Raw genomic sequence first — 27,600 nt, forward strand, 5'->3', positions numbered from 1 at the left:
TAGACCCACAGTGCAGCACTCAGTAAGGGATTTTGAAATAAAAATATTGTGCTACAGTAACAACAGTAAGTAGCTGCTGATACATCTCTGCTAAGAACCTATCACCCACACGGGATGCAAAAAGCTGTCTACTTGCTACCAGCCCGTACTGGCAAGCCACATCTTGGTAAAGGTACTTTTAAGCCAGAGCAAAATAAGTGTTTGCACCTGTTAGAGCTTAGTTTGCTTGCCACTCTTATGTACATGAAACAAAGTCCCCTTTGTAGGCTCACAATGGAGAACAACTGGAACGCACCAGTTGGCGTTGCTCTGCGGCTTGGCATATGAGTTGGCACGGCTGTGGCCATCCTTGCTCTTGTCAAGAATGACCTTTCTCTGACCAGAACATTCAGCTCATCTCAACTCTGAAGCATATTGCCTCCTCCCACAAGGCTCCTCCCCAGTTCTCTCCCATACTTCTGCTTTTTAACCTAGCAGCCTCTAGAAAGACTTATGTATTTTCTCAGGGGTTGTAGAGATCACTGTATCTCAGGGCCTCTTCTCACAATGCATAATCAAAAGTTTTGGTGCAAAACTACTCAGGTCAAGTTCTTTATAGGGTAATAGATTCTCCAATTGATGGATGGCAATAAAGTAAACTAAACCTCTGAAGAGTCTACTTGACCTCAGAACTATTGGATAATACTACTTAGAACAATAGGTATTATAATTTTTACAGTAAAAGCTTTGAGGTGCCTTCTTTTACCTGGTAGAGATTTCTAGGTTTAATAAATTTATCTTTTTTTTTGACATTTCTAGTATATTTTAATTGTAGGAGATATTAGATTTTAATTGTAGAAATAGTCAATAATTTTGAAAAGTTGAATGTTCTAACAGAGTCACTTAACTTAGACATACTAATGTTTCAATCCCTTAAGTAGTTATTCAATACCAAATGATCCTCCCTGAAAACATTCATGCAAGTAAAAATATATGGGCCAAACAGGTTATATATATTTTTGAAATATGCATATGTATGCCAAAACATGTGGATGGTCAGAACACAATCAAAATAATGACCTCTGGTGAGCATGCCTTGGGGGACTGTGAGAGGCACTAAGAAAAAAGGCAGAGGGCCTTTTGCCTCAGGTGTGTTATGTTTCCTGGATTGTTCCTAGACTTCATTTCATGTCTTTTATGACATACATTTACATTGAACTTACAAGACATCTTTATTCTTGTTGGATATCACATCATATGTACAGAGCCTGGTATGGTCACTGTACCTTGAATCTGGATATTGTCTTCTGGCTTGCCCTCATGGTTTCCCAAATATAAGCTATAGTATGTGCCAAACAATTTTGTTTAAATTGCTATGTCCTGAGAGAGTTCTGGGAAAGGGCTGCTGTGGTTCATACTTAGTGCGTGCTTACTGGCATTTATTTACATGTTTTTTTCTGATCATGTTTTTCTGAGCTCAAGTAGCCCTCCTTGGATCATTTCTTTTGTTGTTGTTACATTCATATATGAAAGCACACTGAAACTGAAGTAAGCTTATCTATAGCATTTGATTGCAGTCTACACCACTGTTTCAGGTCCTCAGATCCCACAGTCTTGCAGATACAGATGTGCATAATTTGACAAAAGTCGACATATACATATATGCATGCAATAGCAACTAATAAAAAGACAACCACAACCGTGAATTTGAAAGATAAGAAAGGAGGAGTAGAAGGGAGAATAGCTGTTATTATATTATAACCTCAAAAATAAAAAAGTACAAAGATTTCTTAAAAGTGGTAAAAAAAAAAAAAAAACACTTTAATTATTTGAGAATTCCATACATTGTTACATTGCATTTTCATCATATTTATTCCCTTTCTCCATTCCTTCCAGATCCACTCTCATTTCTATACCCACCTCACTTTGCTTTTATTTTTTAACCTATGAAGTTCAATTAGCATTGCTTATGTATTCTTTGGTGTGTGCCATGTAGTATAATTCTTTGTAAAATATCTACTTAAATAGGCCTGAAGTACATTAGGCTAGTTTCCTCCTTCATAAATAACAGCTCATCAAAATGAGGACTATCAAAATTTAAGATTCTGAATACACACTTTCAGGAGTTTGGTAAATCTGTCTTAGTTATTTTTCTACTAATGCGATGAAACACTATGGCTAAGGCAATTTATAGAAGGAAGGGATTATTTTGGGTTTATGGCTCCAGTGGGATAAAATCCATAACCTATATGATGGGGAAGCAGTACAACAAGAACCATGAATGGCTTCAAGAGCAGCTGCTCAGAGCTCACATCTCCAACCACAGCTCACATCTCCAAGCAAACTTCAATCGGCTCCTTAGTCCTATGAAATCCCTAAGCCCCACAGATCACCACCAACTATGGATCACATATCTGAATGCCTGGACTAAGGAGAGATAAGTCCTCCAAAATCACCACCTTTTTAAGAGAATTGGTGGCTGTTTACTCTTTTGAACAGCTTTACGGAACACATGTGTCTAATTCCTTAACCTGTTTTGCAGTATTATTCTAAAGAGACATAAAGAAATTCAAACACATAGGCTAATTACTACACTGGTGATAGGATGTTAGTCCTATCTCTGGCATTAGGAGGAGACAGGGCATTTGAATGATACAGGAAGATCATTAATTTAATATTGGTTCTATGCTTCTATGATAGTATCCAGAAAGTAGCTTCATAAATTGTTGCCTTGACCCACAAGGGTCAATCCAAATGGATCTTTCAATCACCTTGACAATAAAACCTCATTCAGTAAAGCTGTCTGCTGTATAGACTTTATAAATATAAAACCTGCTTAAATTTTAATAGATGCCATGGTCCATGTGGCCATTGTCCATTTTCATATACCCAAAGACAGATATTCTACTCTGGGTGAACATTTTGTCCAGTGCCTAGTCTCATCCTTTGAAGGTGGCACAATTTACTCTGTATAGTCTATGCATCTGATCTGAATTATTTTGGTGGAAAATGCAAAGACCAAAGAGCTAAGTAGAATCCAGACTGAGACTCCAGTGACAAAAGGATGCAGCACATTCATTTTCAACTCTTTAAAAATAGGTTCTACTTCAACCATCACTACAGAAAATAACATTTATAGTATAGGTTAGTGTATTAAACTATATGTGTAATTCATTTTGAAAATATTTTATAGAATTTAATTCTATACAACCAGAAAAATGTTCAATATACTTACAAGTGATCACTTTGAACATAGTGGAAATGAAATCTGGAAATTAAAATTTTAACAAAATTCTCTAGTTTATTTTTTCTAAGGGAGAGTTTATAATTTTAACTTATTATGGTCTACTTGACTGCTTCTGTCTCTTATGGGCTGGCATTATAGGTGTCTGTTACCACACGTCCACTTCTGTGTAGTTTTAACTTGTTTTTTTCTGAAGGTGAAAGATGTTGAACACAATATTAAATATGTAAATATATATTGGTCATTTATATTTCTTTAGTAAATAACTATCTGTTTAACTCATTAGCTCATTTATCGATTGGATAATTTGATTGGGGTTCTTAACTTAGGACATTATTAACAGTTTTTGACACTAATCTCCTATAACATAGACAGTGATCAAATATTTTCTCCTATTCTGTGAGCTATAATTTCATTTTACTGAGTACATTTTTAACTGTGCAAAGTTTCTATAACTTCAGGAAATCCCATTTTCCAGCTCTTGGTTTGCTATCTGAGTAACTGAAACCCCATTCAGAAGGTCTTTTTCTACGTGTGTGCCTTGAAGGTTTTGGCCTATGCTTTCTTGTAGCGTCATCAGATTTTCCAGTCTATCACTAAGGTTGGGTAAACTATGAGTTGATTTTGAGTGTAGTGGGAAAGGTACAGTTCTAATTTTATTTATCTGTGGACGTACAATTATCTGGCATCTTCTTCTGAAGAACTGACTTCTTTCCAATATATGTTTTTATACACAATTGTCAAATAGGAGCGTGTAAATTTATGGGCATATTTCTGGGTATTCTAGTCTAGTGCATTGGTCTACGTGTGTACTATTGTATCAGTATCCCATGCATTTGATGTTACAACTCTGCAGTTTAATATGAGATGCCTCCAGCATTGATTTTTTTTTTTTTTTTGCATAGGATTGCTTTGACCAATCAGGATCATTTGTAATTTTTATTTGAACTCTGTAAATAAATCATTGAATTTTGATAAATACTGCAATTTCTTACAATACTATTTGTATGACCATGAGTGTGAGAAGCCTTTTAATCCCATGGTTTTTTTTTTTTTTGTGTGTGTGTGTGTGTGAATTATTTAGTGTGTTGAAATTTTATTATAGATGCCTTTCTACTTCTTGGTAAGATTTAATTCTAAGGTTTTTTTTTTTTTCCCTAAACTTTTATTAACGGAATTTTTAAAAAATTCATTCATGTTAAATTCATTGTTTGTATCTAGAGCAGCTATTGATTTATATGTTAATATTTTATCTAGCTACTTTCCTTGTTTCCAGGCCTTTCTTATCTTTACTGAGTGCCATGCCTTTCTTATCTTGACTCTAACCATGTGCCACAGTGACTATCTAGTGCCCACTAAGGGATCACTTCTAAAAGAATCATAAATATAGAGGTGGCATGGCACTACAGGCAGTTCAGTGGCATATTTCACATTCCTTCAGCATGTAGTTATATGGATATCAGTAGCATCCAACACAATAGACCATGTATTTATTATGGATCAGGAAACTGGTCAATTTCTGTCATCTGGGTTGTCACTTGCTTCAATTCCACAATGGACATCCTTTCATCTGAAATGCCCATGAGCCCAAGAGGGTTCAAGAATGATTTGCTCATCTCCATCTGCATATTTATTAGTTCTTCTTAGCTTGACAAGTACATATTATAAAATCTTAGGCTTTTCACCAAGCTATTCCTCAAGACCATTTTGACCCATGAAAGCATTCATTATCAACTGTCACCTTCATGTGGAAAGAGATTTACTCATGCAAATTTGTGTTAAACCTTACTGCTCAGAACCTATAGCTAGTCTATAGTGGTGAACTCTTTCTGCACAATCATGAAAGGCCATTTACATGACTGATATTAGATCAATAACATTTAGTAACCAGGGAAAATTATGATGCTTGTGTTTCTTCTAAGCAAATATAATGATCAAGTGCATTACTCACTAAAAAATCTCAATACAAGGTCACAAGTACATACAATACTTTGATTGCAGTTACAAGTAAATTCATACCTTCTTATGGGAAATATTACCAAGGACAATTTAGTTTGAAGGCAAATGTTGTTAGTAGAAGCATTGTGCTTAAAGACATAATGGATATATGTTAACAGGTTTACTCAGTAACCTCATGAAACCGCCCTCCTGCCTCAGTGAATGGCATCAAAACAAACAAAACGCTAAACTTGAAGAGCTAACATCTTTAAAAGTTAAATTACTTAGGATCAAAACTATGAAAATATTTTATTTTTCTATGTCTAATAGTCAGAATTGAAATTGACTATGTGTCCCTTTACGATTCTACTTAACCTAGTTGAATGAATTGGTGTTAGAAATCTGTGTACTGTGGCATTTTGTATTGTTTAATTTTCTGTGTTTCTTTGACAAGTAAATATTCCAAGCATAAATTCATCATGTGTTATGAAAGTGTTCATAGGAGCCAGAGGAAGTTTTGTTTTGCTTTTTAAAAAAATATTTATTTATTTATTTATTATGCATACAGCCCAGCATTCTGTCTGCAGGCCGGAAGAGATGGTTGTGAGCCACCATGTGGTTACTGGGAATTGAACTCATGACCTTTGGAAGAGCAGTCAGTGCTCTTAACCTCTAAGCCCCTTGTTTTGCTTTTTAAAGAGACCAGGCAACAGAAGCAAGAAAAAAAAAAAAAAAAAAAAACCAGAAGAAAAAAAGTGAAATAGTGTATAATCTAGTTTTAATTACCACCGAAACTCTTATCAGTCCGCAAAATAACTCAGCTTAAGTATATTGAAAAAATTTTAAGCTAAGTTATTTGTTTATAAGTTATCACAGGTATTCATATCTTAGAGATATTGTATATTTTCTTATAAGAGGTACAGTTGTTCTAATGATAATGTAAACCATAACAAGCCATCACATTTACCCACAGCCAAACTGGAATGTAACTTAAAGAACATTTTATTTATCTACTACATATATATGATCAGGTAATAGTGTTTATAAAAATAGTTATAAAACTCATTGTCAATGAACTATTAAGGAACAAAAAATAGCCATTTTTCCATCCTAATAACAGAAATGAAACCAGAAAGCAAATAAAATATTCCATTCATGTTCTTACATGGGGGAATCGGCTATTAAAATACTAAAGTATCATTGAGCTTTGTCTGTATGTCTGTCTGCCTGTCTGCCTATCTACTATCTATCTATCTATCTATCTATCTATCCACATATCTATCTATAATCATCTTCTCTCTGTCTGTTTATTCCTCTCTCAGAAGTGTTTGTTTTACTCAGATACATTTTGTCTATTCAAGAAATATATTCTGGTGACTAATCTCCTTCACAGCCTTTGAGAAATTGAATTTAAACTTCAGTCAAATCCAGTCTTAATTACAGGAGACTTACTGGTTTAATAAACCTACTCCACAGCTCACTGCTTAAAGACTGTGACAGCAGGACGCTGAGAGCTAGGTCCAAAATGCAAATGTTCCCACGTGCATTACCATACCCACTCCAGCAGCCTTGCTGTTAAATTACAGTGGAATCTGCAGAGTAAAGCTGAGGAGGCCTCGACCAAGTGGAACAAGTTGAGTTCCTCTGTAAATTGAGGCAGAAAGCAGCAGCCAGTGCAGTCATGGTTCCCTTAGTCAGTCCCTGCTCACGTGCAGTGTCCAATTTTCCTGGCCAAAATTGTAAAGAACCAAAAAGGCAAAATATGCAAAAAGAAGATATTAGCCCCTAAATTCAAGCATAGACAAACCTCATGTGAATAGGCATCAGTGTTTTGATTGTATATGTTTTGGCTGACCAATCCAGAAGTCAAAGATTATTATTAAATATTTAGTATATTTAATATCTGAAAGATTATCTTGGTTCATCAGAAAAATGCATACATAAAGCATATTTAATAAAAGAGTGTGACACCCCAACATCGAACAACCTTCTATTATAAGTGTTTATAGTGTGTGAAAACTTAATATTTTCAACTGTTCTGTTACAGCTAATTTTTACATACCTCATTTTAATATAATAAATATGTAATTACACTTACTTTCTGTAAATTTTGTTTATGGGAGGTGCTTGCAATCAAACTCAGATGTCCACACATACTATGTAAGCACACTTCTGGGGCTTCATGGATTCCCCACAGAAAAATAACATTTTTCAAATGAGCAAGCTAGTGATAACTATATTAAAATGCTTCTACTAAATAATTGGAGTTCCTGGATTCAAACTGGCAGAAAGGACTATTAATTATTATGTTGTCACAGTCTATCTACTCCTTGAGCCTGTAAAGAGAACAGGAGGCCAGACAGTGATGTAATCTAATGACTCTACATGTCTGCACCTATAATTATAAGAGCGACCAATGTTATACAAAGCTCATGGTTAAAATGTGAATTCTGAATCAATATAGAAAGTGATGAAAAAAAGCATATATTTAAGTAACATAATAATTATATTGCTATTTATTAAGGAAAATAATTATTTTTACATGTTTATTATTTTTTAAATTTTTCATTATTTTTCTTTCTTTACATATATATTTATATTGTTACACATATGTACAATAAACTACTTACAGCAAGAAGAACCACAAAACAAACAGGAATTGTATAAATGTTACATTTATACTGTTTTGGCCATTGGTATTTAGCAACCTTGAAGAAAACATCTTTCCTATCTTCGTGTGTCTAAGATTCTGACTGTAAATCAATGTCTATCATATCTCATCTTTATCAACTTAAAACACCTATCTAGACCTAAAAACATTTTAACCCCTAAACAACTAATTGTAAAACTAAACTATCTGGTCTTCAACCCCATCAAAGACTTGAGAAGGAATAAAATTAATTATCTGAGTAGACAGGAAGTTATCAACTTCCCAAATGAGAAAATGACAGAGACAGTTTGCTCCCTGAACAGTTAGACAAAATTCTCTATATCTCTGGAGCAGCATCTTCAGCCCAGTATATCTGAATTGAGGACTTGCTTAGCCTGTCTTGGAAGAGTTTGGCTGTCAACTCCGCCTGCATCCAAGCTTATCCATTTGTAGGCAGAATTCTGTCGGTGGCAGAAACAAGAGCATTTTCTACAGTGGCTTGTTTGCCAAATTTGGAGCCATCTCAATAAGAAGGTTCACTGATGTTCATTATCTTCTTTGAGGTAGGCTGGCTGTTGCCAGGAGTGAAACTATCTTGTTGTCAAAGAATCTTTAAAATAATACAAAATATCTCTAAATAGCATATTCCACAGGTCTCTGATGTTTTTGAAGACCTTATCTAACTATTTTAGCTTACCTATCTATAGAATCATATTTATCTGTTAAATCTAGGATGAATATTCTTGTAATAAATATAGACTAGTAATTGACATGCCCATGAATTGATCAACTAACAAGTATTCTATTGCTTGTATTACTTAATTATCCTAAGCAGCCTGAAATAATAATTTCAAATTATTGGAAGTAATCTTCGTATTTTAGTTGAGTTGTATGGGTATAATACTTCATATTAGAGTGTGTGTATATATATATATATATATATATATATATATATATATATATATATATTATAGTGTATAGTATATATAAGTATATTATATATACTATAATACACACACATATAGACTATAATATATATATATAGTGTGTGTGTTTGTGTGAAGAATAATATTAAATTTGAATTCTATACCAATGTATCAAATTAAACTTATTTTACATCAATATACAGAATTCTGTTCCAAGGAATTAAAAATAAACTTGTGAGTAACAAGTAATGCCATAAGTTGAAAAGTAGATTCACTTATCTACTTTTTATAAGTAAGTATTTTCACCAATTTTGAGGTTACTTTAGATTTAATTATAATTAAATGTTACACCTGTGTACCTCAAATTAACTGGTGAGGAAAATATTGATGTGAATAATATCAGAAAAATTAAAAGAATAAATCCTTAACCATGGAGATATTTTTCTCCCATATGAATGTACCAGGATGTGTGACTTCCTCACAAAGAGGATGTGGAGGAGGAGGAGGGGAAGAGGGAAGAAGTGAAGAAGGAAGAAGAGGAAGGAGAGGAAGAGCAGGAACAGCAGAAGAAGCTGGAAGAATAGGAGACACAGAAGCAGCAGAAGCATGCAATGAAATTTGTACCTTTAGTTTGTATTTTCTTCTCAGGTTTCTCCTGCTTTTCAGCCTTTTCTTTGTGTATCTCTAAGAAAACAGAGAATATATATTTCAAAAACCTGAAAAAGTATAAAATTTAAACCATACCAGTAACCAAAGTCTTAAATTCCATAACATAATATAAAAAGTTTGTATTGATACAACGATGACAGGAGAAAGACTACCCACCCAAGACAGCATGACCAACTTAATTAAAGCCAGCTATTAAAATGAGCTTTTTTACTTGTGTACAGTGGCTGCTGCCCTCCAAGATGGGGTTCAAGATATCAGCAAGGCTTTTATAGATCAGGGTTAGGGGTTTCTAAAGAGGGAATTTGGCTGGTGAAATGTGGGGGTGGTTACAGAAAGAGAACATAAGTATAAGAAGTTAGACATAATGACATCCTTAAGCAAAGTCATGACTTCAACGTAGCCGTAACTCAGTCATCACAACAGGTAGTCATAAAAACCTTTGGAAACAAAATTATGTTTCCAAGATGGGTTTGAAACAAATGCACAGTTGCTGTCTTCTGGAAAAGTCAGCACAGAGCCATTTGTAGTTAAGGTTACAGCTGGGGTACAGTCCAATTCATAAGAAACAGCTTGAATCATAAACAGGAATCAGCCTCATTTGTCTTGACTATCAGATGGCTTCGAAGCCAAGATGGTTCTTCATTTGTTGAGGCCTGAAAGCAAGGTGTTAATAATTATCACATAAAATCACCTCCTTGTTTAAACACAGGAAAAATAAAATTGTCTAAAAAGCAGTCACTTTAAAAAGTAAGAATTTCATTCTTGTTTTTCTTCTGTCTGTGTGACCACGTCCCCTGAGTGGGGAGACCCGGTGGCACTCAGGAAAGATAGCAGGCTACCAAGAAGAGACTTGATACCCTATGAGCATATACAGGGGGAGGAAGTCCCCCTCAGTGACAGTCATAGGGGAGGGGAGGAAGGGGAAAATGGGAAGGAGGGTGGAATGGGAGGATACAAGGTAGGGGATAACCATTGAGATGTAATATGAATAAATTAATAAAATAAAAATTTTTAAAAAGTAAGAATTTACACTGGCCAACGCTGCCACTGTTGTCAGAAAATGATCAGAAACTCTAAAAATGCTTAACTTTAATTATTCTCTACAGACTGAGAACCTTTAATATGGATTTCACTTAAATTTAAGAAGACTTAGTTTTTACATACTTAAGAATTAATGAAGTGTATTGCATCAACTAACAGGAAATGCATCTAGAATTATATACTCAAATGTATGTTTGTAAATGGCATTTGGCATTCCAGTTTACCAATTGTGCCAAACAGATGTTGCACATTTCATATATAATGGAATTTTTCTAAGTATGAGATTTTCATCAGTTTATTAATAATTGCGATAGCTTCATTGTATACACACATATAATATATATGTACATACACATGCAAACACATCCACCTAGGTCTACATCATATATATATATATATATATATATATATATATATATATATATATATATATATATACACACATACATACAAATATAAACATACATATATTGAAGCCTTAAACATGAGGCTAATTCTAAATTTGCCGTTCATTTGGAGAGAAGCAAATTTGAGATGAGGATTTTTTCTACCTCCCTCTGAAAGGTTACTCATTCCTCAATATCATGTGCTTTCATTAAAAAGGCCAATGATGTTTGCTTGGTTAGCTCATCTATTAGGCAGCTGGTCTGGGATGACAATAATTACTGTACATATTTAAAATATGCATCTGTTAATTTGCATTTTAATATTTTAGAAGGCTAATCAGATAAGCCGTTCAGAAACTCTCAATATCCTGTGAAGAGACAGCAATTGACATCCATTTCTTTTCGAAGAAGACACACAGAACTCTGAAGTCTTCCCTCAGTTTCTCGCATTAATCAATTATCTTAGTATCCACAATGTCATTTGTCCACCTTCACCTCATTGTGACTTTGTATATTGTCAGACAGGTGCTAATGAGACTATGAGTTCATTCATATCTCTGGGGGGCGGGGAAAGTTTGCAAGGCACAAGAACAAATCATCAAAGAACATTTCTATCTGCCTGGCTTTCTCAATACTCTTTTTATTCCTAAATGCCTCGACATACAATTTCATAGTAGGGTTTCTCAGCTTAGCACCGTGATCTTCTTTAATTGGATGACTATGATCTGGCCATGCTGCCCAGCAATTTTGTGTGTTCAAGCATAGGTAGGTAGCAATATCCCTGGCCTCAATCTAATTGTTGCTAGCAGTGCCATATACACATTTAAATTTTGACAAAGAAGAGTGTCTTTAAGTATCTGATAGTGGTTCCTGTCACACAAAATGAAATCCCAATGAAAATCACTGGTCTAAATATATACAATAAGCAGTATTAAATACATCATTTCATAACCATTGAGATTCAGTGACATTCATCTGTGCATATTCATATATGTGGCAATTCCAAATTAATATATTATATAAAAATAAAGTAGACCCTGGATTATGAAGACTCAGCTCAGAAAATAAATAAAGTAGCTACTTAATGATGTTTATATTAATCCCATTTTGCAATGATGCTAGTTGGGGTGTATCACCTGTGTTTTTATTAATGGGTCAACTTGGCTAGATTACTGTAACAAACTATGTGAGGAAACACTAGCTAGGAGCTTTTGAAAGTTATAGTAGATGTAACTAAAACCATTATTAATCAGCTGGTCTTAAGAAGGCAATTCTGAGTAGTCTGAGTAGACTTCTCCGTGTCCATTGGAGAACTCTGGAAACAAACCTCAGTTTTTCTGGAAAAGGCAGGATTCTTCCCTAGGCTTCTCTTCTTTAGTCTCTGGAAATGGAAGTTGATCCCTGAGAATAAATCTAACATATAAACGAGTCTCCATAATGACTCTCCATAATCCTCCGATTGGGTTTCATAGAACTCTGAGTGAGTTATTATATTAGATGCTATTAAAATTAAGTTGAATATTTTCCCATTTACTTTTAGAGTTTGGTTAGCACATGAGTGACATTACAGTCATGCAACATAGTCATCCTCTAGTCCTTTGGAGAACAAGTGTCTATTTCTAAATCCTAGAGCACTCACAGAGATAAAACTCTCCAAAATGAACTGATCAAAAACGAATTTGAGTTTCCTTTCTGTCAACTTTCTGCTCCCTTTCTCTTATCCAAATCAATAGAAGCTACACAGAAGATTGGAACTTGGTATAACCCAAGTCATTAAAACAAGCCAAATGCCAAATGTTTGAAATAATCTTCAAAGGCATAAAGGGCGTCATTTCAAGAGATATTTATTACTCCTAAAATGCATTAGTTGAGAACAAAGATGGAATGAGGCCTTTAAAATTAAATTTTACATTAAATGTTATACTCATTTTGATATGAAAAAGGTATATAGTTATCATTGACAATATGTTATTTCCCTTTAGATGTGTGTTCCTCATGTGTGTCCACATGATGTATGCATGTGGATATTTTACCTGTAGGCCATCCAAATGAATAAAGAGAAAATTCTGGAACTCACATAGGAAGAATAGAAGCTGAGCTAGATTCTTCTGCAAGGTTTTGGAGCTGAAAGCCATATGCCTGTAAACACATCCAGTATGCCCACCCTAAGGCATATTTGGGGATATATATTATGTAGGATGACATTTTCTAAGACTGGATACTCCATAGTGGCGCATAACAGACTTTGCTGTAAAGTGGGTAGAAGTTTGTCCACTACAGATCATTCTAAAGAAGTATCAGGAACTGCTCTGGCTCCAGTTAGTTGTGTGTTTTCAGCCAGTTGTCGATTAAAACATAAAGATTAATATATAACCTATGAAGAAATTAACTGCTATCCATCCTACAGAAGAAAATACAAATGTCTATCTCAAAGACTAGAGTAAAGAACAGCAATTACAGCTCCCTCAAAGGAACAGGCTCTGCTCGGTATTTTGTATCTCAGTCTCAAAAAGACGTGAAGAGAGAAGAAGCACCATTCCTTGCAGCTAAATGAGCAAAATAGAATAATAATTTATTAAATGAAATACACCAATCATTGGCAGGTGAGTATTGTCCATTCTCATTTCTATGAAATAAAACTCCAGTCTGAGTAGGGTAGATACTACTAAGAATTGGGAATGGTGCTAGGGTGAGGAGGAAATCGAATGAATATGCAGGCATAAAAGTAATATACTGAGCTCCATTAAGTGTATTAATCCTTTTCTAAAAAGAATGCCATTCAAGGATCAGACAATCATGTAAGCAAATATACTCTCTCTGAACTTTCTTAAGGAGATAACTCTAAACCAGAAATTATGCACTTGCGGGTGGATGTACTTGATTTACTTAAGCAAAGCAAAGGTTAATGTCTGAAGTATGATCCTCTGGGGGTGTGGAAAACTAACAACATTCCAGGGAATTTAGTTTAGTTCTTTTTTTCTTTTTCTGTGACAAATAGAGAACACAGAACCTATTTGTATAGCTTAGAATACATGGTCAGTATATCGTTTTCCTGTACTTCTGCCTCACAAACATGAAGAGAAGCCCATAGAAATGGCGGGTCCACACAACATTCCTGCAAAATGTTAAAAAGCATTCATGATGAAAATCGCTACAGCTCGGAGGAAAGACATATACCGATGAGGTTCTTAGACAGATTTTCCTTTCTGTAGATCATCATCAAAAAAATTCTGGGGCTTCACACTCAAGTAAATCTACCAGTGTTTTTTAGAGGCATCTCCATACAGTGTTTAGGTTCATCTCACAGAGGACAAAGATGGGTATCTCATGATTCAAATTCAAGGAAACCTAAATATCTCGTTGCCACTTTATTGCTGTGTTGCATTCTCCCTGGGGATTGGATCACAGCACTAGTATTACTGCCTGTGGCTATCAGCTTTCAGAGACTCACAGAAGCCTCCACAGAGTGTGCCAATCTGTCTTCTTACAATTTAGCCAGAAAATGATGACCACGCAGGCTCCTGTTCCATTGAGTAATAACATGTTACCAATTTAGATTTCACAAAGATATCTTTCCCACAGGTGATGTCTGATTCATTACCTCCAAATACACTTACCAGCCAGGATCTATTTGTAGACTACTGGAGATTTTAATTTAGAAGATTCAGGACATTACAAGTAGGTATGTAATGCTCTAAGGTTTTTCACTTTCATCCTCCAAGAGGAGAAACCTGTGTTGTTGACAGTTTCAATTTGTTACTTTGTAATTTCTTAGACATGTCAGTGTGTCTACTTTGTGTGACATGATATGGATACACTATTGCCCAAAATTGTGTTTAAAGTCACGACATTCCTTCAGGAACAGTTTATAATAAGCACATAAGGAACAAAAAGTAAAGTTGGGTAATCCATTAATTCCCTCCCAATGTAATTATAATTAGAATTATAATTAGATCAATGTCAAATACCTCCGAAAATGTGTTCACTCTCCACACAAGATCAAATCATAACACCCCTTTGTAACCAGAAGATCCTAGGCTTCTTGGTTTAGGTTACAGAAGTCAAGATGTTACAATCCAGATGTATGCCTGTCCAATTTTGAGAATGTCATAGCACAAAATAAGGTGAAATGCAGAAAGAATGACCATTATCTAGATGGATTAAGAAACAATGAAAAATGGTCTTTTGTTCTACTAGGTCATTGTTAGCACTGAGAAATAAGAAGTGGTCCTTTGTGACTGTTTCTCTGTGTCAGGAACACTGTCAGAGAAGTGAGGTGAGGTCCACAGAGTGAATGTGCTGTTTTCCTAATTATTTTGCTCCTTTTATTGTCCTCCAATTCTTTTCTGTCTTTTTAGGCTGAAGTACAAGTGACGATGAGGAAGAGAGAAAAGAGCCATTATTTGTCTTACATTCTTGTGCATACTCTCACTCTAAATAAATTAGAAGAAAACATAATGACCTTTACTTATTAATGCATTTAATTAAAGGATTCAAATTATTTAAACTCTAGTTTTGTGTTGTGTTATTTAATGGAAATGACAAAATATACTGTCCTAAATCAGAATTTTTCTAATGAATAATGTCAAATAGTATGAGAGATTTCAAACTGATAGAAAATAGATAAGAAGACACAATAATTTATTAGAGTGCTGAAAATCAATACAAATTAGTTTTGGTTTTATATTACTTATTACTTCACGATTGCAATAATCTAAAGATAATAATCTTCATATGAGAGATGTCATAAGTCTTTGGTATTTTAATGTAATTTTAAAATGCATTTTGATAAGAAAATGTAGACACAGAAATCCATTAAAGGAATCTCCATAAAATATTTTAATTCCTGGCATTCATTACATGCAGCTAACTGTTGAAGATAATTAACACTAGAGTCAATATACCCAATTAAAATCTGATTCTGATCACAGCTATGTGAATTTTATTTCCTCATCCATAAAATAAGAGAGTAACAACAAACATCCTACACAGGCTTCCTTTAGCATTATAATGGGTCAGAATTTAAGGGCATCACCTGATATTCAATCACCATCATGTGACTGCTTTCTGTGACCTTGACACTATTGTCTTGTTTCTTACTAAATATCATAAGTAATGATGGCTCAATATTTTATTCCACAATAAAATTTCAATAACTAACAGGATAAGTAGCATACAGTAAGTAATGGCTTGAGAAAAACATATACTATGTGAAAAGTGTTCAATAAACTAAACCATAGTCAGTAGTACTGTAGTAGATAATATCTTACCTATTCGTGATAAACTCTCAAGCAATTTACTAAATAATGTTGAAAATGTTTTTGAGAAAGAAAACTTGCTTTTCAAAATAGGTGCTAGGACTGGGGATTTAGTTCTGTCATGAAGAGCTTGGTTTGAGCACTGCAATGTATGTCTTTATATGTATGTATTGTATATGTATATGTATAGACGTATATGTGAATATATATACATATATATCCTGTAACCTTTCTCATAATCTATAATTTATATATAATATATTACATTATAATATTAAAAAGCTGGGAAAAAGTTACAGAATATATAATAAATATTTTAAAATATAAAAATTACAAATGCTGAAAAATGTTATAGAATTTTTCTGTTTATGGATGTAAAGTAACTGAAATTAAATAGGTACTTTTTCAAAAGTTCTCCCTAAAGTAATGAATTTTAACATTTTTATGGTACAATGAATATGTAAATGTTTATAAAATTAGGATATGTATTTTTATATAATACTATAGTTACAGTAAATTCATATAAATTAATATGAAAAATCAAACATGTCTATTTTAACAGAAAAAGAAAAAAGAAAGGACAAAAACAGAGACATAATTTTAAATAAGGCTTGGGGCAGTGGTACTTGCCTATAATCCCAGCAGCCAAGGAGGCAGAGGCAAATGGATCTCTATGAGCTCAAGGCCAGCCTCATCTACAAAAGTGAGTCCAGGACAGCCAAGACTACATAGAGAAACTCTATATGGGAAGAAAAGATTTAAAATTAGGTGTTTCTACTACTGCTCTCTATTTTGTTATTAATAATGCATTTTATTAACATGCCTTGGAGCTGACTAAAGTATTTCAGTGCCTCTGCCTTCTCTTTGATCTAATAGTATTTATTTTATGTGTACTTTTTATATGTATACAATGTAAAATTCATGCAATTGGTAAATGTCTTTATGCTGCTCATTTAAGGAAATAAATATAGATTTTAGGGAACCAGTGGTGGTTTAGGTTGTGATTTTCAGTAACTAACTTTAAACTTTTCACAATATATGCTATGTGTTCATGAAATATCAAATTAACCAGTAGGTAGAATCTTTACAAATCTATACATTTGAGGTGATAATTCACTTTTTTGATATGGCTGCCATTTCTGTTGTCTGTTTTGTTGGCTCACAACACATTTATCTGAACTTAATACCAATAGCAGTCATCTTATCAGTGGATTTCTCTTAAGGTTTCCTACTGTTGAGATTTTAGATCTTGGGAGCAAAGGCCACAGGTACCAAAAATGATAATGTTGACAGAAACAAAATTAGATAAAATACAAATTGGTGAAGATAGAGTGTACTAAATTGTTTTTCAAAATCACATTTACAGTCAGTTCTCTGTTATTTTTTCATGTTTTGCACATTTTTTTCCTATGATAAATTTTTTTGCCTATTTATGAGCATAACAGAGCTGATTTGGAGTCATCTATTTTAATTTTGGCTGAGCGTTATGTGGCCAAATTAAAATACACACTCATTATGTGTGATATTGACACATTTTTAATAAACTCAAAATGCTATCAATTCAAGATATCTTAAATGACAGATGCATAAGTTGAAAAGATAATTTCTGTTACCAAGGCAACTTGACAGACAAGATGACAAAAATGTATAAAATTATTTTGAATATTTAAAATTTCAAAGATTATTCTTATAGTTGTCTTCCATGATATCTCTCAAGGATCAGATAAGGTAAAAAATTCTTAAATTTTTTTCTTCTTTCACTGTTAAAATATTTACTCATGGGACTATACAATGACTATATGTAAGACTTTGCCAATTTTTATTAGGGTATCAAGGATTAATTTTGATAAATTTCAGGCAAATCTATTTATCTCTTTAGTGCCATTTAAATAATTGAAAGGAAACTCCTTTTCTGAAATTTCAATATTTAGAGAAAAATAGCAAACTGTGTACAAGCATCTATTTGGTAATACTTTTTCAGCTTTATCTAAAATCATTTTTCAGGAAAGTATACCTCACACCAATAATGAAGAACATGCAGGGATCGTATCCTTAAATAGCCATTAATTAAGTAATTAAATGGACAGATACTAGAAATAGTGGCAGGCAGATATCCCAGAGAATTATTCAGGGATGCTCAAACATAGGAAAGTAATATAGTTTGTGTATTGTTTTGTTATATTTTAATACTTTATAAGTTAAGATAAATGTTTCAGGAAAAAGAATTGTTTCACCATCGCATACTGATGATTTTTACAAACAATTTCAAACTAGCTATGTTGAAATGTTACTCCTCCTAATCTCATTTTTTTCCTCATAAGGTCTATAATCTGAGGTTAATGCATTTTTCCACTTTAGGGTTTATTTTCTCCATCCATAAAACGAAATACTATTCCCCATGAGCAATCAACCTGACAGATAGAAGTGATTACAAATAATACCTTCTATTAGATAAACACTGATGGAGTTGAGAAATCAGGATGCGGTCTGGCTGGATTAGTGTATGTGTTCTGTATAAAATGCATGGGACCCTATAGCAGATCAGTGTGGCTCTATGTCAGAGTCACCTGGGGAGATATTTTTCAAGCACATTCTTGAGCTCCAGCCCAAAATAAATCAGTTAGCTTCCCACAGTGAGGCAACATGGAGAATCCACAATTAAATAAGCTCTCGGGTAGCTTCGGAACCATTTTTAGGAGTAGGAACTACCATCTAGACCAATGTCTCTCAAATCTTAATGCGCACAGGAAATGTCTGGGGATCTTCTTAAAATTCAGAATCTCATTCAGTCAACCTAGATGTGTGCACATTTCTCAATGGCTTTCAGATGATGCTCAAATCGTTGGCCATGGACCATAGTTTGCAGTGCGAGGATTTGTTCTGGACGAAGCTATTGGTGAGATCACTAATATATGACATCACAAGTTAATCATTGTGCATCATAGCTGGAAAGGAACTGGAACTGAGTATCAGTAAATCTAATACAGGTCTGACAACTGAGAGTCATTGAGGTGACTGACTTAACATTGCATGTAAAGCACACAGATAATCTAACAGAAATGCCTCCTACTTCTGTCCACTGGGGTTTATCTCAGTCATGTTAAAACTTTGCAAACTATCCTACTGGACAGCTCTGTTCAGAGTGAGGGGCTATAGGACAACTCGCAGCTATGGAGAACTTACTCCACTAAACACAAGAGTCTCTTTTTTATTCCAACTGTGGATGCAATGTGACCAGCAACTCACAGCACAGCAGGACCACTGTGCCTTCCCTGCTGAATGAAAGTATCAGTTCAAATCCCTTCTTCTCTTATGTTGACTCCTGTCAGGTACTTGGTAACAGCAGGGAGAAACTAAGCAGTACAGAAAGCAGGGAAATTATGCATAACACTGAGGGCTGCTGGCGCTTTCTTTGAATGTGAGAGGTATGTGTGTAATCCATAAGGTCACTGTGCTTCAAAAAGTGAAGACCAGTTTTTCCTTTACAGAACTCAGAATGTGCTTAGCTCTGAAAGACTACAATTATCCCCTTTCTACTTTAAAGCTATATGTCAGGAAAAGGCGCTGTAAAACATAACTTCTAGTCAAAAGACTATCATTATCTTCTAAAATTACATATTTGAAAGGACATGAATGGTATAATGATCACTCTTCTGTACAGACTTATTATAGACAAAGGTTTAAGTAAGAATGAAGAGGAAAAAGGAGATAAATGTTTCCATTAGACTGTGCTTAGAAGTGTTAGTACAAAATTTAAAAATAGACATGATAAAGGGTTATATTTTTGTGACTGTTTACTTAATCTAGTCAGTAAAACCTTAAATATTAGTACAGAAATATGAAAAGAATTCTATAAATTAGCTATAAACCAATGCTTCCATTTGAAAAAATAATGGAGAATTACTAAGGAGCCTATGCCTTATGGTTACTGGATTCCTCTACCTCTTCATCTCTCTCCCCAATCATGACCCCCAAAATATGTATTACTGGGCTTTTAATTATTCAAAAATATTTTAATAACTAAAATGTTGAAATATTTGTCTAAAAATAGACGAATAAGATAAGAGTCACAGCCAAATAAGGGTGAGTGCATGGAATCTTCTAGAAGAGTAGGGGGAAGAACAGAAGGGTCCATGGGGGACAAAAATTCCATACAAAGACCAACAGAGCTAACTAACCTGGGCCCAGGTCGGGATTACAGAGTTAGATGTATCCACCAAGGACCATGAATGGACTCAACCTAGGCTCCCTACATATACTAGGCAATAGGCAGCTTTGTCTTCATGTGCATCCTGTAGAAAGGGGAGTGGGGGCTGTCTCTACCATAGACTTTGTTGCCTGCTTTTTCATCACTTCTCCCTAGTGGGGATGCCTCACCAGTCCATAGGGAAAGAAGATGTGCTCAGTCCTGATATGACTTGATGTGCTGTTGGGGATTGTGAGGGTGCTTCTCTGATCATAAGGGTAGGGGAATGGGCATGGGCTGAGGGAGGAAGGGTGGAACTGGGAAAAGGGGAGGGAGGGGCCTATGATTGGGATATAAAGTGAATAAATAAATAATTAAAAAATAATATATATATATATAAATTTTTAAAAGATAAACCCTTTACTCATTTATGTCAACCATGAAATGCTGTAAATGCACTGTCTCAATTACAATCTATTTTGCTCATTTATTCATCAATCTCCTTCAACATGGTCGTCTGGGGGATATTTTAACAATAAGTGCTAGTTTCAAGTCACTTGTTAATAAAATTTGCTATGTTTTATTAGTCTAGCTATTTGTAAGGCATGGTTGTCTATTTGTCACAACACATAAAATTTTTACTCTAGACATTTAAAATTATAAGAAGTTATCAACACCAACTATTGAAGATGTCATGAATGGTCTATTCTACCTAGCACATGGCTTGGAATATTGACAGGATCTTTAAACACAAAATTTAAATTCCAATTTGATGATGACTAAAATCTCAGAAAGGATGTTGGCGCTCTGTGATGGTGTCTATGTGCTGGTGAGAGCATGTAGCATCATATGAGTCCCTTTCAGAACTCTAGGGTCATTTAGGAAGATAAATACTCATATGCTTTTTGGGCATCTTCTCTTTTTGATGTCCTTTAAAATATCTAGAATGTTTTAAAAACTTCATTCCTCCCCACACATAGAAGACACTATCCAAATCTTTTAATAAATTAAAAAGCTATAAGTATTGTAATGTAACAATTATTGCAATTGTTGACATTTAAAATAAAATTGTGGTTAGAGGAGCGTGTTACCATACGTCTATGATCTGAGCATCCTAAAGGTAGAATCAGGTGGATCCGATCAGGTCATCCTCAACTACACAGTGAGTTGACTGCTACCCTAAGCTAAATGAGAATTTGTCTCATCAACTTCCATAAAAATAAAATGTTAAATGTTACATTTGTAAAATTACTTTTTAATGTTTGAAAAATATTTTTACACATTTATGTTTTCATTCTCTCTCAAAGAATATTATTCAGTGAAAGTTTAGCTTTATTCTTGGAATTTAAAAAACTTAGAAGAAATTATATGTAATAAAAGGGTTTCATTTCTTCAATATATCATTAGTCATCATATATTAACCACTGTATATAAGAATATATTACAAATCCTTAGAGCTTTGATAATAAAATGAAATTATATCAGAAACCGTTTCTTTATGCAACTAATGGGGCTTTAAAGTTAGATCATAAGAAGCTAAAGGGATGAATGAGCAGTGGGTGAACATTCTTTGCTGTTAAACAGGAATCTAGTTCAGTTCCCTATGCCAGGCAGTTCATGACCACTTGTGACTCCAGCTCCTGGACATTGAAAACTTTCTTCTGTCATCTGAAGAGAGAATGCATTCTCTCTCTCTCTCTCTCTCTCTCTCTCTCTCTCTCTCTCTCTCTCTCTCTCTCTCACACACACACACACACACACACACACACACACACACACACACCACATTTAAAAAATAAAAATTTAAATAAATATATGTTTTAAAATAGCTCATTAGTCTGTGCATAAATGATTTATGGTTTGTAGTTAGAATTGTACATGTCTTATCAATAAATTTATTCCTTTGTTTTTATTTTTAAAAATATAAATGCTAAGAATCTTTATGTACATCTAACACTATATGCCTATTATCTTATATATGTCTACATATTTGAATATATACATATATACATACAAACAACAATAGACATATATGCAAATATCAGATTAATTATTTCTATTTTATTGCAGTTTTGGTTTCTTATCTTATTTAGCAATGTCAAGATGATATTAAAAAATCACATTAATTTAATTTAATTATTTATTTTAGTGTTTGAGACTGTGTTTCCCTGTTTAGCACAAACAGGCTAGAATAGAATTGTAAATACTCTTGCCTCAACCTGCGTGTGTCAAAATTATAGTTATGAGCTAACACTCTTATGTGAGAAATTAATCATTCTAATGTTAAATAATTGTGTATTGTTTTTTTAATTATATTTAAATAAAACCCAAAATTCACACACTTTTTTAGATATCTGTGACTTTTGCATCATGATAACCTATTTTGTGAATATTTGGAAAACAAAACAACTTTATTAGTCTCCTCATTTAACTATCAAGTTTGTCTAATGCTTTCATACAATTGAACCTTTGCTAATAGGCTAAGTAATGGAAATCAACATATTGTGAATTTTCAACACTATTGTGTGTTTTCTTGTGTTATTGAATATGCTTTCTTTAAAGTATTTATTTTTAGTTTTGGAGCTGATGATCACTTATTATAAATATAGCCCATGTTAGCTAATGGGCAATGATTATTTTGTCGATAAACATTTTGCTCAAATTAATTTATGTTTTCTGAAAATATGCATATATGAAGAATTTTATTTTGCTTTTAATTATAAATGTTTTGACTTCAAATTTTAGAGAAATGAGAAAGTAATAGATTTTGCAACTCAAATAGTAATGCATCACTAATACACAAATATTAAAACCATATCAATCAACTATGGCAATATTATTTTAGCATTGTATTACAAAAATGAGACCAACCAAACCAACATTCTATTGTTTGCTATTTGTTTATGCTAGTTTCATATGGCATTATAAATGTTGTTTTTATTTCCTCTGATGAGGGTATGAATGGAGAGCCATACCCAAGCTGTGGGAATACCTTGGGCTGAGCCTAGAGCATTTCTATTTCATTTAGCTATTCCTAGGCCTAGGCCTGGAAGCTTCTAGACTCTATACAATCATATATTTTACAAGTCATGACCTTGAAGGCTTCAGTTTCTATCCTCTGTCTGATAACCTATGCTTAGACTATTTTCAGCCTCTGAGACTTATTGCTGAATAAGTTCAACTTTACTAATGTTTTTCTGAATTCTGGCTAGCTGTTTCAACTCAGCTGTTCTGGATCAAACTCCTCTCTGTGCTGACTGATTCAAATGGCTTCCCTTAGCTTCTCACTGAATTGCTTTGCATGGAGAAACTGCCTCTGAACTCCATGAACTGAACTGTACTGACTACACTGACTAAAAACTCTACTCCACTCTCTCCATGCATTGCTCTTTAACAGACTCTCTTTCCTGTACATATAATATCTCTGACTCATTCTGTCAAATCTTTCTCTGATTCATCACTTTATCTACCCCTCATTGATTGGGATTAAAGGTGTGTCTGTATTCCAGATAGATCACACAGACCTAGGTCTTTGGATGTGATCCCTTACCAGAGCAGCCAAGTTTCTGGATTATAATTCCTCTACACAGCATAGATGAACATTTTTATTTATTTTCAGAAGATAAGTGTCTGTATGATGTTGAAAATTAGCAATTGGACATAGTGGTGCATATCTATATTCTAAGCACTTGGGAGGCAGAGGCAAGATCTCTGTGAGGTTTGAGACAGACAGGGCTACAGAGTAAGACTCTGTCTCAATAAAAAATAAAAAATAGAGATAGACAGACAGAAAGGATGACAGATGTATGTATGCATGTATGTATGCATGTATGTATAAATCATAGAGTCTCTGTGACATGTTTATTAAAAAAGAATATCAAACCTTTACATTATACTCTGGAGAATAATTATTGATGCTTGACTAGCAAAGCAAATAGTTAAATACTTCTGTTAGTTCATGATAAATTTTTATAATGTGTTAAGGAACAGAGAACAGATGCTATGTATGCACCTATACACATCTATACTTATATAGATATCAGCATATAATTCTATATGTTTTGGTTAGAAAAATAAATAATAAGAATAAAAAGTGTAATATTATAGTTATATATTCATATGTACACATAGTACTGTTCCCATGGATAATGTATAATTGTTTTGTCATTATTCCAAAGACAAGAAGAACAATGCTGTATTATATAAACTAAGATGAGGTTTTCTCCTAATTAGATCAGATATTTAATAATAAAGTCTAATAAGGTAATTTTTATTTTATTTTGAACAATATAGACCTTCTACAGGATTTAAAGAAATGTGGCATTTGTGAATTTATTTTATACATCTGGACTCTCTCTCTCTCTCTCTCTCTCTCTCTCTCTCTCTCTCTCTCTCTCTCTCTCTCTCTCTCTCTCTCTCTCTCTCTCTCTCTCTCTCTCTCTCTCTCCTTGTCCTTTTCTTCACTTTAGTATGTGTTTTAAACCTCGATTGTTCTTACAAATTTCTCAGTTACCTGCAAAATGATTAGTGTCACTAAAATTCCCTGCTTTGGCAGTCACCGATACATGTATTTAAAGGCAACAAGACTTCCTAGTAATGAATAGTGAAAGTACCTGAAAAACAAAATATTTGAAATTCCAATTTTAGGAGTCATTTTTAAGCGTCAGTGTTTTCAGCTAAATAAGAACACAAAAACAAAAACAAACTTCCAAAAGAGTCATCATTGCTTCTGTCACATGACACTATCAGTGATCTGATTCTCGGGCATCACATTACGTAAGAACCATGCTTCTCTTGTACCTGGCAGGCACATTACGGAGAGACAGAAGACCCTCAACTTCAGTGCTCTTTGGCTGACATTCTTTAAAAAATGGAAATACACAAAGATACTCCTTTATCTTGCAAAGTTGATCTACCACTATTATAAACATTAGTATATTTTCAGACAGACAAGTTTTAAGAAAGGATATGCATGTCACTTATTTCCTTTACAGCTCTCTGCAATTGCATGGTCCTTAGGAAGCAAGGTGTGAACACATTCACAGTTCACACTCCCTACTTAGATGACTGTTCAACATGTCATTTCTAGAAGAGCAAGGAACGAAAAAAAAAAATGTGACTTTGTATAACATTTGGCTTTCTTAAGTAGATTTTTTAGAGAACTATACAATAAAAAAATTTTTTCATGATTTAGTAACTTAAACATGTACTATGGAGTGTTTTATAAAAAGCTAAATACTTTAAAATTAGAAAGCTGAAAATAAATATTCACCAAAATTACAAAGATACCAGGTACAACATGAATGCCCTAAGCTGTACTTACATGTAACAACACAAGCCACAGAATAGCATCCAAAATTTTCATCCATATTAATAGACTGGTAAGAACCAATTTTATATCCTTGAGATGTGGACCATTATTCCACATCAAATTAGAATTATAAGAAGGACCCATATATAATAAGGGGATAGATTTTTTTCTTTTTTAGTTTGGTAAGAACAGAAACATAAGGGCAAATAGAAATACAATTTTGACTGATATAAATAAGATGCCCTAGGAAGCCACAAGGAAGTCAAATAAAATATGCTGTGGTCTAGGATAAGCAAAGCAGTGTTTAAACAGTGAATATATGAGTTGTAAGGAATGGTAATAGAGAATCATTTATGGGGGTAAATGTCAGTTGGATCGTGTCAGGAGATTATCATTCTAAGTTACCAAAAGTAACTTCCGAATTTAAAGTAAATTATCTTGCAAGTTTTGAATATGGAATATTACTTTGGCATAAAAACCCCTTAGGTTTTTGTCTTATCCCTTAGATTAGTGGCTTTACTGACGTTTGGGAAAGTATCCTATACAATCACAGGGTAGATTTTTTTTGTCAATTTTAGGAATCAAGGTAATGATGAGATGAAAGATATTTAAATGATTCTGTCATTCTTTGATATTTCACAAAAGTTCATTTTAAAAATAATCACAAGGTGAAAGTCAAATCAGAGAAATGAGACATTCTACTAAAAAGTACATATTATTCTATACGGGGAGAATATGACCTCATGATACATTTTGTTATTCAATTTCCAAGTAAGAACAATGTTTCCAATTGAGTTTTTCTCTCCACCTAAAATTAAAACAGGAATGTACATAACCGGTAATTTCCTTAAAAGTAATAGCTTACTATCATAAAGTTTGACTATGTCCCAGTCAATAGGTATTAAATATTGGCATTAAAAAGACCCCATTTATCTTCAGCCTTCTGGCCCAATGTATCTGACAGATATTTGTGAGGCAGGAACTATTGAGGACTGCTTACCCTGTCTTGCCAGAGTTTGGCGGGCGACTCTGCCTGCTTGCCCATTTTTAGGTAGAATTCTGTCTGTGGAAGAAATGAGGGCATTTTGCCTAGTGGCTTGTTTGCCACATTTGAAGCTATCTCCATAAGAAGGCTCTTTGATACTCATCATTTTCATGAGGTAGGGTGGAAATTTTAGACTCACCAAGATAGGAGAGATGTTTTCTACAAGGTTGCCAAATACAATTAGCCAAAACACCAGGAATTTAATATTCATATAATCTCTGATTGTTTCATGATTCTTCGTTCTGCATGTAATTTTTATTTATGTGTAATAATATAAATTTATATGCCAAAAAATAAAATATTTAGAAAAGAAAGACCTTATTTTGTCCTCAAGATGTTTTTTTTCCCTGAAATATCTAGAATTTCAAAGCCTAAACTTGATAATTATTTCTTTCTGACTTGAATGTCTCAATTCTAATCCTCGCTCTTGAGGTCATAATAACTTCCTTTCTCCCCATAGCACTTCATAAACACATTTGGTTCAGGATGACTTTGTTACACTAGGACCTCAGAAGCTCATTCTTTTGGTTTGTGGTGGAAATCAGAAATTCAAAATTTCCTCCAACTTGTATGGTAACGACTCATCTTGCTCTGTCAATGCATAAGTCTGGGCTGGATATGTTGATTACATTCAGTCTCATTCTTGAATCCAAAATGGTCTTTGGAGAGTAACTTACCCTGACTAAATAACTCAAAGATATTCTATTAGTCATGTTCATCAGCAACTTAACTGTCACAGCAGAATCAAGCAGTAGCTAGTTTTCATTCACACACAGGGTATGTAGGTTTGTATCCTTAGGTTTCTTCAACATTTCCAGAGACTGATTATATCCTAGGTTGTAAAACCTTTGACCCTTTGATGCACTCGATCCAAAGATGTACCAATTTTTTCCAAAGCATGCTACTTTCAGCTAAGATTAGTCACAAAATACTTAGCTTTCCTACAAGGAGACATTCTACCTCATAA

General features: G+C 33.8%; 1 protein-coding gene across 1 annotated transcript in view; it reads right to left on the reverse strand.

Annotated features, from left to right (window-relative positions):
• The window catches only part of LOC127205211 (triadin-like), a 240,803-nt gene that overhangs the window by 159,304 nt on the left and 53,899 nt on the right, over nt 1–27,600 (reverse strand). Inside the window, exon 5 of the mRNA XM_051164401.1 lies at nt 9,362–9,421. Coding sequence (XP_051020358.1) covers nt 9,362–9,421 — 60 coding nt within the window. The remainder of the gene's footprint in view (nt 1–9,361; nt 9,422–27,600) is intronic.

Source organism: Acomys russatus, chromosome 21, assembly GCF_903995435.1.
Source record: "Acomys russatus chromosome 21, mAcoRus1.1, whole genome shotgun sequence".
NCBI lineage: Eukaryota > Metazoa > Chordata > Mammalia > Rodentia > Muridae > Acomys > Acomys russatus.